Source organism: Haliotis asinina, chromosome 15 (genome assembly GCF_037392515.1).
Source record: "Haliotis asinina isolate JCU_RB_2024 chromosome 15, JCU_Hal_asi_v2, whole genome shotgun sequence".
NCBI classification, from domain to species: domain Eukaryota; kingdom Metazoa; phylum Mollusca; class Gastropoda; order Lepetellida; family Haliotidae; genus Haliotis; species Haliotis asinina.
Window position 1 is genome coordinate 6,963,502 of NC_090294.1, and position 16,953 is coordinate 6,980,454.

At 39.4% G+C, this 16,953-nt stretch overlaps 1 protein-coding gene across 3 annotated transcripts in view; it reads left to right on the forward strand.

The window, feature by feature from the left end:
• LOC137264842 (regulator of G-protein signaling 12-like) overlaps window positions 1-16,953 on the forward strand; it is a 55,757-nt gene that overhangs the window by 10,246 nt on the left and 28,558 nt on the right. For 2 of the 3 annotated variants that reach the window (XM_067800186.1, XM_067800184.1), the window contains exon 2: window positions 7,441-9,899. In XM_067800186.1, the coding sequence (XP_067656287.1) occupies window positions 7,441-9,899 (2,459 nt within the window). Of the gene's footprint in view, window positions 1-4,488; window positions 4,656-7,440; window positions 9,900-16,953 lie in introns of those variants that run through there. The other variant, XM_067800185.1, reaches the window with a different exon arrangement.

Genomic DNA, 16,953 nt, shown 5'->3' on the forward strand with positions numbered 1-16,953 from the left:
TGGCTGCATGGTTTGTGCCGTTACCAATGCCATGTAACCTGAGACACTTCCTGTGTAATCTGATCAGTCAGTAGATGTAGTCATTGAACGTTCATTCCAACCGCTGGATATATACGGGATTAAACACTATACAGAATAAACCTCTTGTATCCTTTTGGGTTGAGATTAGGCACCTAAAGCCAACACAGAAGTCAATGCTTTGACCAGTTCAGCCACCGAGGGACTCAAACCACGAGTTATCATACTATGTGTAGCTTCACGTTTATTTTCTACCCGTCCACGTTCTAATACGGCACATAGTCTTATCACAGGGACATCGTGGAGACAGAGGATTCTATTGTGGAATATTTACATCTTCACTAAGAGGTGTGTATCGTGCACTCTGAGTTCAGACGGCATGGAAATGGGTGTTAAATTGCTGGAAGCTAGCTTGATATCGCACTACTTTGCATGTACCACTTAAAAACGACATTTGAATCTCTGTCGCCTGTATGGAATGAAAAAGTTATATCGTAGGTGGATCCAAGGGGAAGGGGAGCGGAGGATTGACACTTGCACCTGTATCATAGGCGGATCCAAGGGGAAGGGGAAAGTAGGGGGGTTGATACCTACACATGCATCATAGGCATCCCCCTGAGTAGAGGGTTGACACCTGCACCTGTATCATAGGTGGATCTAAGGGGGTGGGGGAGTGGAGGGTTAGCACTTGCACCTGCATCATAGACGGATCCAAGGGGAGGGGGAGCGGAGGGTTGATACCTGATACCTGCACCTGCATCATAGGCGAGTAGAAGGGGACGGAGTGGGGGGGGGGGGGGGGGGGGGGAAGCGGAGGGTTGACACCTGTACCTGTATCAGATGGAAGGGGGAAGTGAGGGGTTGACATCTGCACCTGTGCCATGGGTGGGGGTGCAGGTGTCAACACACACACACACACACACACACACACACACACACACACACACACACACACACACACACACACACACACACACACACACACACACCGCGCGTGGTCCTGTAATCACCAGCTCGGATGAAAATGAAGTGTTCTTCTCAGATTGCTGTATCCTCATCTATTGTACATCCATACTCCACTTTCCTCTTGATATAGAACTGTCATGGTCGGCCTATAGTCCATGTTTACATCCAACAAAAGCAGATGTATTTAACACTCGTAAAACCTAGGCACACTTGTAAATTACATCATCGCAACCAATTTAATAGGCATTTTCTCGAAAGTAATTACTGGGAGATATTAAAGTAAACACTCAAAGACTCACATGGAAGTTTTGTGAATTAATTATATGGTTTTGAAAAAAATTCCATTGCTATTGTTAATAATAAATTGTTCATGGATTTTCAACTGAGGCGAAAAAGGAAATTACCCGCAAGTCCTTTTAAACAGAAAGGCACTCTTCATAGGCCATAGATAGCTATTGATTAGTCGCAACGTGCTAGCGTGGAGAGAGGATTTTACTTCAAATCTATAATAGATGACGAACAAAATGTTTGCATAATGTTTATGGCGGGTTCTGACCACATTCTTCTTCCTATTAGGCTAACTAAACTCTCGATGAATAATTACTGTAATTAGCATTACATTAATCTTTGATTCGCCCTTTGATGTTTTGGAAAATACATTTTTAATTTCAGCTATCAGAGATCTAAAGCTTTTAAATTACAATTGATGATTGAAGTAAGCACTGCAGGCTATTGGTGTCGCTGTTATCGTTTCACAGTTTCCGCTTGACGTTTCTCAATTAATAGTAATTAGCTCTTGGCGTAATCACTAGGCAATCAGTCAGGAGAAAGCTTTTCCTGCTAATACGACCAGGGGTCATAACAGACACGAGTGAGGGTTATAGGTCACAGGTCAATAGCCTAAATGACAAAGATTCGTGTCCCCTGAAGTGCGACCGAAGCAGTGACACGTCAGTTATATGATTATACGTTGTAACCAGTAGGTAAAAATGTTTGTTGTAATGTTCTGCCCAACGATTCTCATAATTTATAATGCCACATTTGTTTTGGTTTTCTTCCTTTTATGCATTTGTTAAATCTCAAGTTTTAGTTTGGTTTAGTTTTCGATGTTTTATACCATAACCATTAAAGGGGCGGAGGGCGGTGGTGTTAGTTAGGGGGGCTCGTATATTTCTTTAGTGTTTCTAAAAGGGAGATGTAAATACGTTTGTGTGTGTGTGCGGATGTGTGTGTGTGTGTGTGTGTGTGTGTGTGTGTGTGTGTGTGTGCTTATACAAATACTTATGTGTCTAGGTATATGTTTTAAGCAGATGAAGAAGCTAGTGTTTGTACAGTGACATCTCGTCATCGTCAGACACATGCACTGTCATAACGTTGAAACTAGTGAAGCAAACCCCAAGAGGAGAGATATTTTAAACAGTGGGTCGTTAATCGATGTACGTAAAGCCAGCAAAGGACAAATGCGCGAGCAAGCATTCCTAAACTATCTTCTATGTACAGTGTATTGTTGGTGCAATTGTTTTGGAAAATGTCGCCATCTCCAAATTTTCACCCCAAATATGTCAAACATTGTCTTGATCCGCCAATAAGTGTTGTCCTGTCTGATTAGCCCGCTCCACTGTTTGGAGACAACTGACCCTATCTCCATTCCAAGCAGGTCAATATTGACTGCAGCTATTTTCTACGCCCTATCGTGAACAGTTTGTCCAGGGAATGTTTTGGAAGGATGCAGATAAAGAAAAAGACAAGGTATCTCCAAACTTCTGTTTTGATGTTTGCTGCTGTGTTTGTTTAGTCCTCGCGTTTCCTTGGTAACCCTGGCGAGCACAGTTCGAGTCAACAGATGCATGTCGGACTGTACAACATGTCGACATCAGTCGGGATTACCCAGACGCGTCACTGCACTGTCTCATGTTAGCCATGTTGTCTTACAGTAATACAGAACCACGAGTGCTTATACGGTGGTTGTATATCTGTAGTTAGATATGTATCTTGTCAGGAAACTAGGTTGTGTCGAACATCCAGATACCGTGGATATGTGTACGATATATCCGTAAGAAAAGAAAACACTGAAACACCGTTCACACAGGTTCGTTATAGGAATAGGGCATGTTGGTCATGCTTGTAAAGAGGGTTCGTTATATCAGTGTCACAATATAATTTACTAGTAGATGGGTGTTTTGATGAATCAAGTTCGTCTTATCAGTAAGTTTCAAATTTGAATATTTTCGTTAGTCTTGCACTGTTACCTCATCTTGCCATGACCCTTTCAAAGACTTCATTTCATATCCATACATGTAACAGGTGGCTAAGCGATCTACATTCACGCTTGCGATATATCCCGATGAGTACCTAACACGTTACGAGACTCCAGTGTATCGATTATTTTCCAAACTCTAATTTCCAGATAAAGATCAAAATATATCAATGTGTATTTTTTTTAAACCAGTATTTACCTTTGCATAGAGTAGTTGACAGTCTAAATTCATAACACACATGACCATTATGTTGTATCTACCAGCAAGACAAAACAACTGATTTGATTACGATCAAGGAATTGTTGTTGTGTGTATAGATGTGTTTTTATGTTTATTTTAATGTGACTGAGACCTGAACAGTGCAATGAAAATGTTCACTATATGGACAATAAAGTATTGTCTTGCCATAGTTCTGTTCACGCTGCCATCTTATATACGCCTTGGCATGCAGTTTGTGTATAACGCCTAAATGTGGAATACGGAAAACGAATCAATGGTGCCTTCCTTCATGTAGTGTGTACAGAAATAAATGCGAGACAGGGTCAAAGGGACGTAACTCTCTATCCCAGAAAGCATACGTAAAATAACTATGGAGAATCTGTATATGACAAAGTATTATCTCTAGCGATGGAAAGATTTCTGTTTGGTACACTGACACTGTAAGAAATATTTTGTTAACAATGAAGCCACATTTCTGTTTCAGTAATCTAAATCAGGATACGGTAAAACAGGAAATTACAAGTATACATGTCGGCATCAGTTTTGGAAGTTTTAGTTGTGTCAAGTTTGCTATATAAAAAAAACACCATTTTGTTGTCATTGTTCATTAAGCATTCGGTGTTTTGTTCGTATTTTATCGCATTTAGTCATTCAATGCAAGTTTATCGTTGAATGTACCAGGTATCGATATCATAATTATAATAATAAAACGCGTTTTCTCGACGTTCGGTTGTATTAATCTTACTATTCCATGCAGCTAAGGCCAACATGCTGTTGATATATCGTTCTTTCGGTTTCTGAGCACGGAAAATGGCATACAACAGCTGGTGGTTTTGTCAGACGTCAGTGTATATACTTTAAAATCAAACGTGCATGAATTATCTTAAATAAGTAATAATGTCTATTTATAATCAAACCGTACATGCATATCTGCATTTTCCATTTGAAAGGCAACGGGCACCTGGTATCTGAATTTGGTGCGTTATGACGTCACAGGAAATGAGCCAATCAGATTTTCCGTACCATCACTGACATCAAACGGTCGTCCATCTTGAACCGCTGAAAACAAATAATACCTCGAGGGGTCCTCCAATATTTGTATCACCAATATGAAACATCTACCCGATGTAACAGCCTGACATATGGTTTATATGCCAAGAACCACCGAGGAATTACAATTCTGAAATTAGATCGGTAAGAAATTGTTTATATGGGCGACAGGTACGCGAAGCCACATCTACCTGTCTGTGAAATCAACACCGTTTGTTTGTACGTCACTTTCCGTTTCATGTTTTCATTTGAAAGAAAATAGCATACTCATCTCTAATCGGTACTAGTGATCGGAATTAGGAATTGCTTAGATGCTTGTGTGATATTATTTCATCGTGAATTTCTCAGAGGTATCCTGGCATGTTGAAATCTGGAGAAAGAGCATAAAGTTGACTGTAGTGTTAATCAGAAGAGGATCGGAAGATATCAGACATGGCTGTACATGATTTGTGTGCTCAAACAATCCCGTCGGGTCGCATACCTGAAGGCGTTCAAAGCCACAAAACTACTGTGATATGTATTCAATCAGTTGTTTTTTTAATGTGAATTCTGAATGTGAATAATGCTCTTGCCCTGTTGAGGTGAATGCGTGCAACATGTTCAACAATGCAGTTATGTATATTCACTAAAATCCATAAAGAGGTAACTTTCCTTTGTATGGTAGCTGAAACAGTAAATCTGGAACCTTTCAGTGTTATACAAAATGATTAGAAATAATCAGTTCAGTAATACATTTTCATTCATTAATCGTCAAGTTCAGTCATGTAACTGTAAGAACAGTGACGAAAACCATTGTTGAGGCGTCATGGCTTTAGCAATGTTCAAGTGTTATTTTTGTCACCCCCTTCAAGTGACAATGCTTATGAAACTGGCTTGTAATTCATCATTTCATTTTCGTTATAAATATGTATATACACTTGTGCAGTTCTATTAACACTGAATACCATTCCTTCAGTGTTCAGGAATTTTGCCAATTTGCCCATAGGAATTCTGCCATTCACAATTTTTGCTAGGGAAGAATTTTGCCCACCATAATAATACAACGCATTCTGAATAAAAGTATGCATTATGTTATTGACAGCCAACCCATAGAAATGCAAAGGTCTCAATCTCAGCAGTAGAGGAGTGCTATTAATGTTTGATCTCTCTTAGAACAAACATGTCCTGAGAAGTGTGGCTATTAATTGCAATTAGAAAGAGAAACAAAGCAGACGAGGCTTTTGTGAAGTGCAATTAGTGATAGATTTCTTTGAAAGTGTACTAAACAAAAACCTTGATTTATCTCACACAGAAAAAGTGTCTTTGTGATCGGCAAAAAATATCATTTTGGGCAAAGTTCTCCCCTGTTGAATTGTTGTGGGTAGAGGTCCAGTGGGCAAAGTTCCCAAATTCCATTCCTTTCAGACTCCATACAATTTGACCTTCTCTGTCTCACAGTTTCTGAACCACATTATTTTCCCTACTGCCAAGCCCCAAATAAAGCAAATCTACGTTACCCCAGGAATCTGGTTTACCTTGGGCTCTTTTCCAATTTATATGGATTTTGCAATGCATAATGTTACAGTACTATGTGCATTTTTTGGCAGAATGTATATACGGTACTGTATTGATGTTCATATGCTTATATGATGCTTGTCAAAGTGAAAGCTTGGTCCCTGCATACTTTTTCTCTATTCATCACTATTGAATCTCTGGTGTGTTGTTTCTGTTGTGTCTAAGTTGATGATGATGATTTGGAGTTTGAATTCAGTGTGTATTTCACACACCTGCCCACCTAGCTATGTAGGGTTTGATTGAAAGAAAGGTGATTTGATGGTACACTATTGCAACGAGAGTTGAATGAATTTTGAATTTGGAAATTTGGCAGAAGTGGTAGGGATAGTTAAACGTGCAATTTTCTCAAATATATTTTCCAATCCCAAGCTTGTATTTTTACATGACCTGGATATGACATGTCATTTGGTCTTTAAATATCAATCTACAAGGTACAATGATCAGGAATTATCTCCTACCTTGTCGTGTTAGAGAACTATTGTTGCAAAGGTGACAATCAGTCAGATCTAACTTTACAGAAACATTTCATTTATGTGTCTGTCAGGAATTACCATATCATTTGATCAGTGCCAAGTACTGAACTAAATGGAGCTGTGTCATTTTCACGTTTGTCTCGTTATTACAAATTGTATGATGTGTCATGATTTGGGATTTCAATAGATGTTTCATTGGTGTGAAATCTGACAGATAGCCATTGAAATGAATCACTGGGGTTAGGAACATAACATAGCAATCTACAAAGGGCTCCGTTTTCCTGTGATGATAGCGTGATTGTCCCTACACCTGAGGAAACATACACTGACAGTAGAATCTGTTGAGACTAAGTATAACGAAGTGATTGAGTGAAGCAGTTGAGTAGGGTTGTCATGCTAAATTGCTAAGTTCCCACATTAGTCATTCGTCATGCAGATCAAAAGATAAACGTAAAGATGCGTTTTGTTTTTCTTTTGGATAGCTTGAGTATTTATGTATCTTCAACTGCGGCAAAAGGTTGCAATTCAAAACCTTGAATGATTAGATGTTGGGATTCGAATCTCATTTATAGAGATGATAAGTCATTTTAGGTTGAATCATGAAGACAGCAGAATCTGGACAGAATGTTAGATATGCATTGATTTGATGGTATGGTGATGCACCAGTAGTGAAATTATGATGTGAACCTATAAAATAGCAAATGCTTCAATCATCACTTCTCATGTAATTGGAAAAAGTAGATACGCATCTGAGAAATAATGTATTCTAAGGTGAACTTCTCAACTGTATATATTTTTCTTGCCATCGAATTCAGATTAGTTCCACAATATGCTCAAGCCGTGAATCGTTTTGAGATTGTAATGGACAATTAATGATTTAATGCATTGTGTGTCTGTTGTAGGATTGTCCGGAATGCATCAGCCTCGCAGAAGAAAGAAACGACCGATCCATGGTGTAAAGACAGTGGCAGTAACCAGGGGCAGATCAGGTTATGGCTTCACAATCTCTGGACAACACCCCTGTGTCCTTAGCTGTATTGTGTCTGGCAGCCCAGCAGAACAGGCCGGACTGAAACCAGGGGACTATCTAGTGTCCGTGAACTCTGAGAATGTGTCCCGCTACAGCCACGATGATGTGGTGCGGATGGTCGGCTTGTCTACTGGAACTCTTGAACTGCAGGTGGCGGAGAACTACAACAGCTCCGACTCCTCTGATGATGATTACCCGCCACGAACAAAGTCAAGATACCCAAATCGTATACGTCCTCGTCAGGGTGGTGAAAGAAATGCACGGGATAAACATTCCAATTCTGATCTTAATGGCAGACCCCACAGAGGGGCAGACATAAGGGGAGATAACTTAAAACCAAGACATAGACAGGTGATAGGTGGTGAGTCTGAGACCTCACAGAACTCTTCCCTCACTGATGGGATATCTCATGAAAGAATTTATTCCTCTGACCAATCTGCCTTTCATCAGTATGTGTCTGCTGACAAAAACTCCCATAGGCAAGAGTCTAGAGCAAGCTTGAAGCAACTGAGGGACTCAAAATCAAATCTTCAACAAGACTCAAGATCAAATATACAATATGGGCATGGCTCCCGTGCAAGCTTACATAAAAGCTCAAAGCCGCCACCACCTCAGCGAGGCTCAAAATCATCTTTAACTTCTTGCCCACAGACATCAAAGTCAAGTTTAAATGGCATGGAGAATGCTACCATTACCTCTACTGGATCTGTCCAGTTTCAAGAACTTCATTCCCAGAATATCTCAGGGTTCCAGGGCATGTTTCCAACATCTGGCATTGTCTCCTCTCATGGCCTGTCCAGCTCAGGAATGTCTGACCAGGGACAGTTGCCACGGGAACAGCAGGCAGAGGGAGCAGAGGCTGCTCCTGCTCAACCTGCAAGTCCAGGATATCCTGAGGATGACGATAGCTTTGATATGCAGCACCCTGCTGGTGACATCAAGGCTATTGTGGGATACATTGGTTCAATCGAGATGCCAAGCAACTCAAGTAGACCCCATCAGAGGATTCAATCTCTAAGAAATGCAGTGCGAAGACTTCGCATCGAACAGAAGATTCACACTCTTGTTCTTATGGATGTAGACTCTGAAGGTGTTAAGTTGACTAACGCAATGGGAGCCAGTATTGCCCATTACCCAGTTGACAGACTAGCATTCAGTGGTGTCTGTCCAGATGATAAACGGTTCTTTGGAATTGTGACGCTGCATGCCCCAGGCGATGATATGAGTGAGATGAGCGTGCAGCGGGATGATGCACCAAGTGCCAGCTCATGTCATATCTTTATGGTGGACCCAGAACTAAGATCTCATAACAGCCATGTTCAAAAAGCCAAAGCGTTCAATATACAATGTACTGTAGATACTGAAACTCAACGATGTCTGGAGTTCCCTCGTTCTGCAACTCCTATAATATTATCTGTAGCCAATCTATACAAGGACCGTCCTCGTGGTGTGTATGAAAATGATATAGTCCAGTCTCAAGCTCTTGCTGACCCAGTCCGGGCCGTCCAGCGCAGTAGCAGCAACAGCAGCAATAGTGACAGTGGTCTGGGTTTTGGGCGCGAGGACAAAGTGAATGAACGAGTGTTTGTTGTGGACATGCCAGTAGAAAGTGCTCAGAATCAGGAAGTAGCAGACGCTTCTGGCAACCCAACACAATCCAGCTCGAACCGTGCCCTTCAGCATCTATCTCCTGATGTGAACTCCATGCCCACTCCCAGACACAATTTCTCACGACCTCAGTCTGCCATGGAGGTTCGGCGTGGAATGAACACTTCGACAAGCAGTGAAGAGTGTTGGCAGGGTAGTAAACTTAACCCACGTGCAATGCCTGATCCGATCTCAATCTGGAAAGCAAGGTCATCTGATGACCTTGAGAGACAAAATAGTGCAGAGACATTGCGTATGAGCATGCATAAATTACTCCAAGCCAGACAGAGACATGCCAGTGAACAGAATCTGAGTAGTGATACAGAGTCACAAGACTCGAGGGACTGTTTCCTGGGCAGGAATGGGTTTACAGCCCCACGACCAGTGTCTGCTCCATTTGCTCAGTTAAATTTCTATAAGAGTGAGAAGGTTGAGGCTGTAGATCTCGCAGCTGGGAAACTTAGTCCGCGTGCCTTTGGTGCAGTGGCCAAACACACCGGCCGATCCCCTTCAGCGCCTCCCATCCCGTACTTCCATGGTGATGATGAAGATGATGATGATTCTGAGGAGGAAGATGATCCATTCGTCCGTGGAATCATCTCACGACTGAACAGAGACAAAGCCCTTGGCCTTGCAGATGAAGATCCCAGACGCTATTCCGAAGGATTCGCTTTGGCCAGGACGGTAAGTTGTCACAAAACAAATTCTTGCTGTGTAATTTTTAAACAACATTGTTTGAGAAGGTGAGAGTTTACTGATGTCCACTGAGAATATTATTAATCCTTCACTAGCTGAAGGAATACAAGTATTTCCAGAATTTGCAGTTGACATTCATAAACCCTTGTCTCGTTACAGTTTGTTGTGACAGTGTCACACTGCACAGTCATCGCGTGATCAGTATACTATACATGTCATTGTACAGAATCCCTGTTGAAGTCCCTCATTGTGAAGAGTGAGATTTACTCTAGTGCTAGTGTTCCATAGCCTGCCACAGTGTTTGCCATGACGCAGAAAACCTGCATATCTGACTCCCACAAACATGTCCATGACTCCCTCTCATGACACCAGGTTGTCAAGGGCAGACACTGAAGTCAAATCAAATTGGCTGAAAGTGACCCTTTTTATCTCCCCGGCATGTAAGGAAGGGGGATATAGTCGACGCCTCGTCCGTCCATCTGTCCGTAATCATTTTGTTTCTGGAGCATAGTTCAGAAATTTTTCAGTATTTTTAGACCAAACTTGAGAGATATAGTAATCTCAGCCTATGGTTGTGACTTTTGCTATTTACAGATTTTTGGCGTTTATATTATCTTTGTTTTTCCATGGAACATTTTGGTGTTAGTCTTATGCTGGTGTAGGCTTCGTTTCCGGAGCAGAACTCAAAAACCATTCTATATTTTCTTCAAAACTTGGTAGATATATCAGTCAGAACCTGAAGTGTTTTTTTTTTTTTGTTACGTACAGGTTTTTGAGATATATTATTTTCTCGGTTTCCATGGAAATGTTTCAGACTTGGTCTCAAAATGGATTGATGGGCTTCGTTTCCAGAGCAGAACTCAAAAACCATTCAATATGTTTCTGCAATACTTGGTAGATATATCAGTTGGAACCTAAAGTGGTGCCTTTTGCTATTTCCAGGTTTTGGTGATTTATCATTTTCTCAGTTTCCGTGGAAACGTTTTTGACTTACTCTCAAAAGTGAGAGGTGTGTTTCGTTTCCGGAGCAGAACTCAAAGCCTTCTTAATATCTCTTGGTAAAACTTGGCAGATATGTGTGGCAGACCCAAAAGTGGTGCCTTTTGCTATTTACAGGTTTCCATGAATTCCGTGGAAACAATTCAAACTTAGATTAAAAAAACAGTGAGTAACTGTGAGATTATTTGTCCTTTCAAACGTGGGGGCATATGTCAATTTTGTCATCTTCTGATGACTCTTGCTTGTTTTGTTTTTTGTTACAGTTGTCTTAGACAAGGTGAAAGTGGATGTTTTCATTTAACTTTCTAAAGTTGATCATAAACACTTGTTGACTGCACTCATTGACGAGTACAGTGTTACAAGTAGCCTAAGAATCATTTTATTGGGGATTCACACACCTCCTTCTAAAATTTTACAAGAGTTGTTCCCCTTGGAACACTGATTGGGTTATGATTACTGCCAACATTCACAGCTACTTTCATCAGTAGGGCTACATTGTATTACTTGTATATATACCAGTATATTGCAATACACTTGTTTAGCGATACATATGGCAAAATGTTTTTCTGAGACCTGCTATATTGAGTAAAGAGCTAATATGAAATATTTGTGACTATCTTTATGGTTTAAATCAAAACCAGCAAATATTTTCATTCACAACTATCAGTTGTATAAAAAAGAAAATAGAATCCATTACAATGTAACTTAATTTGAAAATTTCTTTGATCAGAAACATAGCTTATAATTAATATGTTTAGAGACTTGAGATGTAGAAAAGAAGACTGAAGTGTCACTCACTGTCAAGCACTCAAGGTCCCAATATATCCCAGTATGTATCACAATACGAGAGCATGAATCGCAGTATATTGTAATGCAATAAATATGCCAATACACAGCCCTCATCAGTAAATAGTGCTTTGACTCAATTGCACCAGGAGAATTATGTGACCTTACCGTGGTACAATCAGTTTGAAAATGTCTGTTTGAGGGACAGTTACTCGAGTAGATAAAGCTTCATCCAGATATTTATTTTGCGTTACTCTTACTTGTTTTGTGGATCCACTGACTAAATTCTGTTGAAATGTAAGAAAGTTCAGAATTTGTGTTCGCATTTCTTAAAAGTTGAGTTGGTATTTCACCATTGCGCACACAAATATTATCAAAACAAGGCCCCACTGTCACTGTTTGTAACACAAAAGAAGCTTTCATGTAGAAATGTTAAACTCCATATTGTTGCAAGGATTGTTTTAACCCGTGATGTCATGTAAACATCTACGCCCTGGCATAATTCTGTCAAAAAATTAGGTATCATGTACTCCACTGTTTGAGGGAAGGGAGGTTCCAGTATTCTTTGCTGATTCACATTTTTCTCACTCTACATAGTCAAAATCTGTTTGTCAGTGAACAGGCAGAAGCACAAGGCACTTGTGTTACATGTTTTACTTGAGCCATCTCAATTTACTCTGATGTATCAGTCTGTGATTACACAATGCCATTTAGAAAGTGGTCAGATGTAGCATATGTTATATTTGTGATAACACTTTCTTAGTCAAGTACAAATTACAGTAATTTTTGAGTTGAGTCCCATGTGAGACTTGAACCAACACCTTCAGAGTCAGACACCTAGTCACCAGCACACAAAGTCAGCTGCTAAACCAGCTTAGCCACTGGAAGTCCCCTTATTTCATCATCTGAGTTCTAGTCAAAATTATGTATCTCTGTGTGGTAATGATATACATAGATGTTCAAATAACAATATGAAAGAGTGATAATGCTTAGCAAAAATCAAAACTAAGGTGTCAGATTAAATTTTCGATGAATCCAAATCGCTGCAGCCGTAGTAACAGCATAAAAGATTTCTACTTATTGACAAGCATTGGCCTGTAAAAAGATCCAAAGAACAAGTGAAGAAAAGCTGCTTTTAAGGGAACTACTCAAACAAATTGTCAGTGGCAATTTTGTTTCTACATCAGCTGACCATGAACATTGGATGTGTCAAGATGACATTTCACACGTAACTTGTTTATTGTTTCTTCAACTTTTTAGAATAGAATAGGGATTGAGATCTCTTTCTGACACTAACTTGAATTGGAATGAATGACATCTTGTGACAGACTGATTTAGACATCAGAAATATAGTTAATGAAGGTGAACAGTGTTTGGTAGCATGAACCAAATCACTGAAGGAAAATCGCACACTTGGAATCAAAGTAGGCTGGGTACTGAAAGTGTTCCTTTAATTCATTAATTTTGTGACCCCTTTCTTCTTAAAAACTTTAAGCTCAGATTCCTTCTTGACCTTTGAGGTACATCATAACATGGTTGTCAAGGGTTTCTTGACCCACAAGGACCACAGAGGGATGGAAATAACTTTAGAATTGCTAGTGTACACTGGCACATCTCTGGGCAATTTTCTTAAGTAACAACATAATTAAGTTGGAAAGTCAACTGGAGACTGGTACAGTGTGATATACAAATTTGCTTGCCCAGCAGAGAAAATCACTGGACTGGGGTGACAGGCCATGGGTTATTTCCACCCCTTCCCTGATATTCATTACCAAGTCAGTTACAATTATCAGTATAACATAATTCACCTTACAAGTGGCACATAGTTTTATTTCCTCATTAAATCTCTGGTGCCTGATTAGAGGGGTGATAATACAGAAAATTCATGATATATTATGATACATATTGCGATATCTTGGAACGATTCAGTTCTATTTGATATACACCATGATATGCTATCTTTAGTTATTTTTCTTGTAAAATGTACATTTTTATATCAAGTAACAGTGTCAGTTTTGACATAACCATCAATATCTTGTGAAAATTAACACTTTTAAGATAAACAATACAAAACACGATAATGAAGAAGTATCAATATATTTATCGTCTGATAAAGTATCAAGATTATTGATACTATGATATATCGTCACAGCTCTATGCCTGATTTGTCTAATATTTGCCAGTTAGAAGCTGTGTGAAGTTTTTGACAGAACAATTCATGTCATGATCAGACTTCAGTTGAGGCAAACAGGTCTTCTCTACATGAAAGTGTGAGGAATGTGTCAAGAGCAATAGGTAAGCTTTATCCTGCCCTTGATTCAATGCATGTTTTCGTCGGTTGAATTAAGAGAAAGTGAAACAGCTCCTGCTGGAATGATATTGATGCAGGATTATATGCCTCAGGGCAGTGATCCTCTGTAGCCTTGTCTAATTTCTCCAACTGCTGCAGTGTCAGCTGTGGATCGACACAGATAAACAAAATATGTAATTTAAACAATAGGTTATTACATTTGAAAAAGTGTTGGGCTTAATGTAATGTGTACTGTCAGGCAAAACAAATAAAATAAAACTCAAACTGAACTCTTATTTTGGTCGGACATTAGACCTGAAGCCACTCTATTGTAATATGTGTTAGGTCTGTGATTATAACTATGGATCTAGGCTTAGATTTTTCGAAGTTCTCTAATACTAGTCTTAGCGCTAAGATAGTTGTAAGTACCATACAGTAACATTATCTTACAACCATCTTAGCACTAAGAGAGCTTGGAAAATCAAGGCTCAGACTAGTTACTGTGCAAATAATGATCTCAATATTTATGTACTGCCTAATGGTTAGTATGGCCAACTCATTGATATTTTATACTTAAGTTTGATGCCAAGTTGAGTTGAAACCACATTAGTAGTAGGATGAGTGTTGAGGGGAAAACAACTATTGCTATCACAGTAGTCTTATGCAAAACATGATTACAATAGTGAATGTCTCTTGTGACCAACTGTTGCAGTAGTATTGTTTCCTTCTCATTGTCTCATTTAAAGTTATTTCTGAAATGAATGAATACTTCATATCAAATATAAACACATTTAAGTAGTTTCAGTGTCTTTAAATATCTTAAAAGAAATGAGAAACACAGCTAAAATAAAGAGTTAAAACTGAAAGTCTGCACCCATTCTGTATTCTGTGCTGTGCATTTATCAATTGAAGTCAATGACTAAACTGTCGATAGTCACACATACAATCGATATATATTGATATTTGTTTTCTACCATCAATTAATTGCAATCAGAGAATCAACAGTGGCAGTCCATCGATACTTCAGTGTCATTACAGCCCAAATTAGTGGTAGCCTGCTTCTCAACAATGACACTCAGTGGACTCAACAAGTGAGTCTGTCTTTAGAATATAACTATAATATTTTCATTTTTCTAGTATGTCGTGACGTAATACACGTTTCTACATAATGAGACCATTAATCTGTTTGATACCAGAAACAAAAGTACTTTATGAGAAAACCAAACTACCTTACATTTGGGGTTTGTGTGGAGTCGTGTGTTCAATCACAAAGGCGAGTTGTGGTGGAGATATGACATATCCACGCTCTCAAGATCTGCAGGGTAATTCTGTCATCCTGCCGTCTGCCAGGTCAACAGAGCCAACACCTTTCATTTGTTTGTAATCACTTGTAATCTCAATGTTCAAAAGAGCATTAGTAGGCTGGGAGATTTTGTTATATGAAAGCAGAAGTGTGTGTGTAAGTGTGTACAAACCCTACTGTCGTGGGGGGCAGGGGACGGTCGTTTGTCATAAATCAGTCAATATTCTGTGTAATGATTGCAAAGGGACTGGGTATTGTACCCTGTTATGACTCCATTTATCTTACTCCCCATCTGAGCTGACAGCCTAGCTTACTAGTTCTAGAAACTGTAGTATCAAATTACAGCTCATTTCATGGCAAATTCCATCCTTGTGGTGGTATTTGTGGCCATACGATTCTCAATCATATGCATGCCAGTGAGCTTTTGTTCCAAATCTCCACATCCAAATGACCATCAAGCCAGGTATTCATGTGACGGTGGTTCATATGAGGTTCGATTACTGGTAACAAAGCAGACAGAACAGTTTACATAGTTAAGCTTAGCTGTTTGTGTATCCATTGTACTGGGGCTGAAAAAAGCTTATAACACAATATTCTAAGTGGGTGTACATATACATACGACTTTATGCTGGAAGTCAGTTAAACTTCCTATTCATAAATTTATGAGAAAATGTGAACAATAAATAGTTGATGTGAAGTTTGTGGAAACATTAATGTCATCATATACTTTGTACACATGAAGAGTGACTGGCTCCAGTCTTCATACTTTCAGTTTATGCCACTCGACTTGTTTAAATTACTGTGGTAGAGATTACAAGTGTCTTTTACAGCTCATTGTTGTTCATGGTTTGACAGCTTGTGTTATACAGTGAATTTCAAAACTTTCAATTGTATAATGGAGAATTCATGTCAACTTGGTATGTGGTTACATCGAGAAGTAAGTTTTTAAGATATGGAGCTTTACCTTTAAAAAATGTGAATTATGTAATTGACTTCAGAAATTTAAGAGGGAATGATGAATTTCAGAAACCGTCTATGATTGTGTTGTCAGGAGGAGTGTTATAATTTTCTCCATCACAATTAAATTGATAGGAATTAGTTGCGTGGACAGACTAACTAAGCAGAAGCTTATCCGTGTATTCAGTCGCCATGGTTACAACTTGCATACACCTGCTAGTGTTTTGTATGCAAATTCTTAGTGTTTCAAAACAGGGCATTAACAAATGGCTGCCAACCGGACACGTGTTTCAGTAGTGTAGTTTGGTGTATTTCACTTGCACTCTGTTTAGAAACAAGCGATGAAGAGTGTTCATTTAGCGCTGAATGTTTTTAAATGTGCTTGGTATTTGCTTGGTATGAACGTCAAAGCTGTCGTAAGAACACATCTATTCAAGCTCTTAGTGGAACTAAGAAAAAACATTGTCCTTGATTGTTGTGTGGGTTTACACGCCTGCTTGAAATACTCACGGAGACCTGGCATATGGGATCTGTTTGGACTTAACTGGTGTGACCCTGTGGACTAAACACGCAATCGTCATTAACACAAGGGTGCCACATCAGGAGTCCATCCACTGTCTCCGGACAGATTTCCACATACATAATGGATGATGTACATGTTAGATTTGACCTGGAGTTTCAGTGGAACTTTTTATCACATGTGTGAC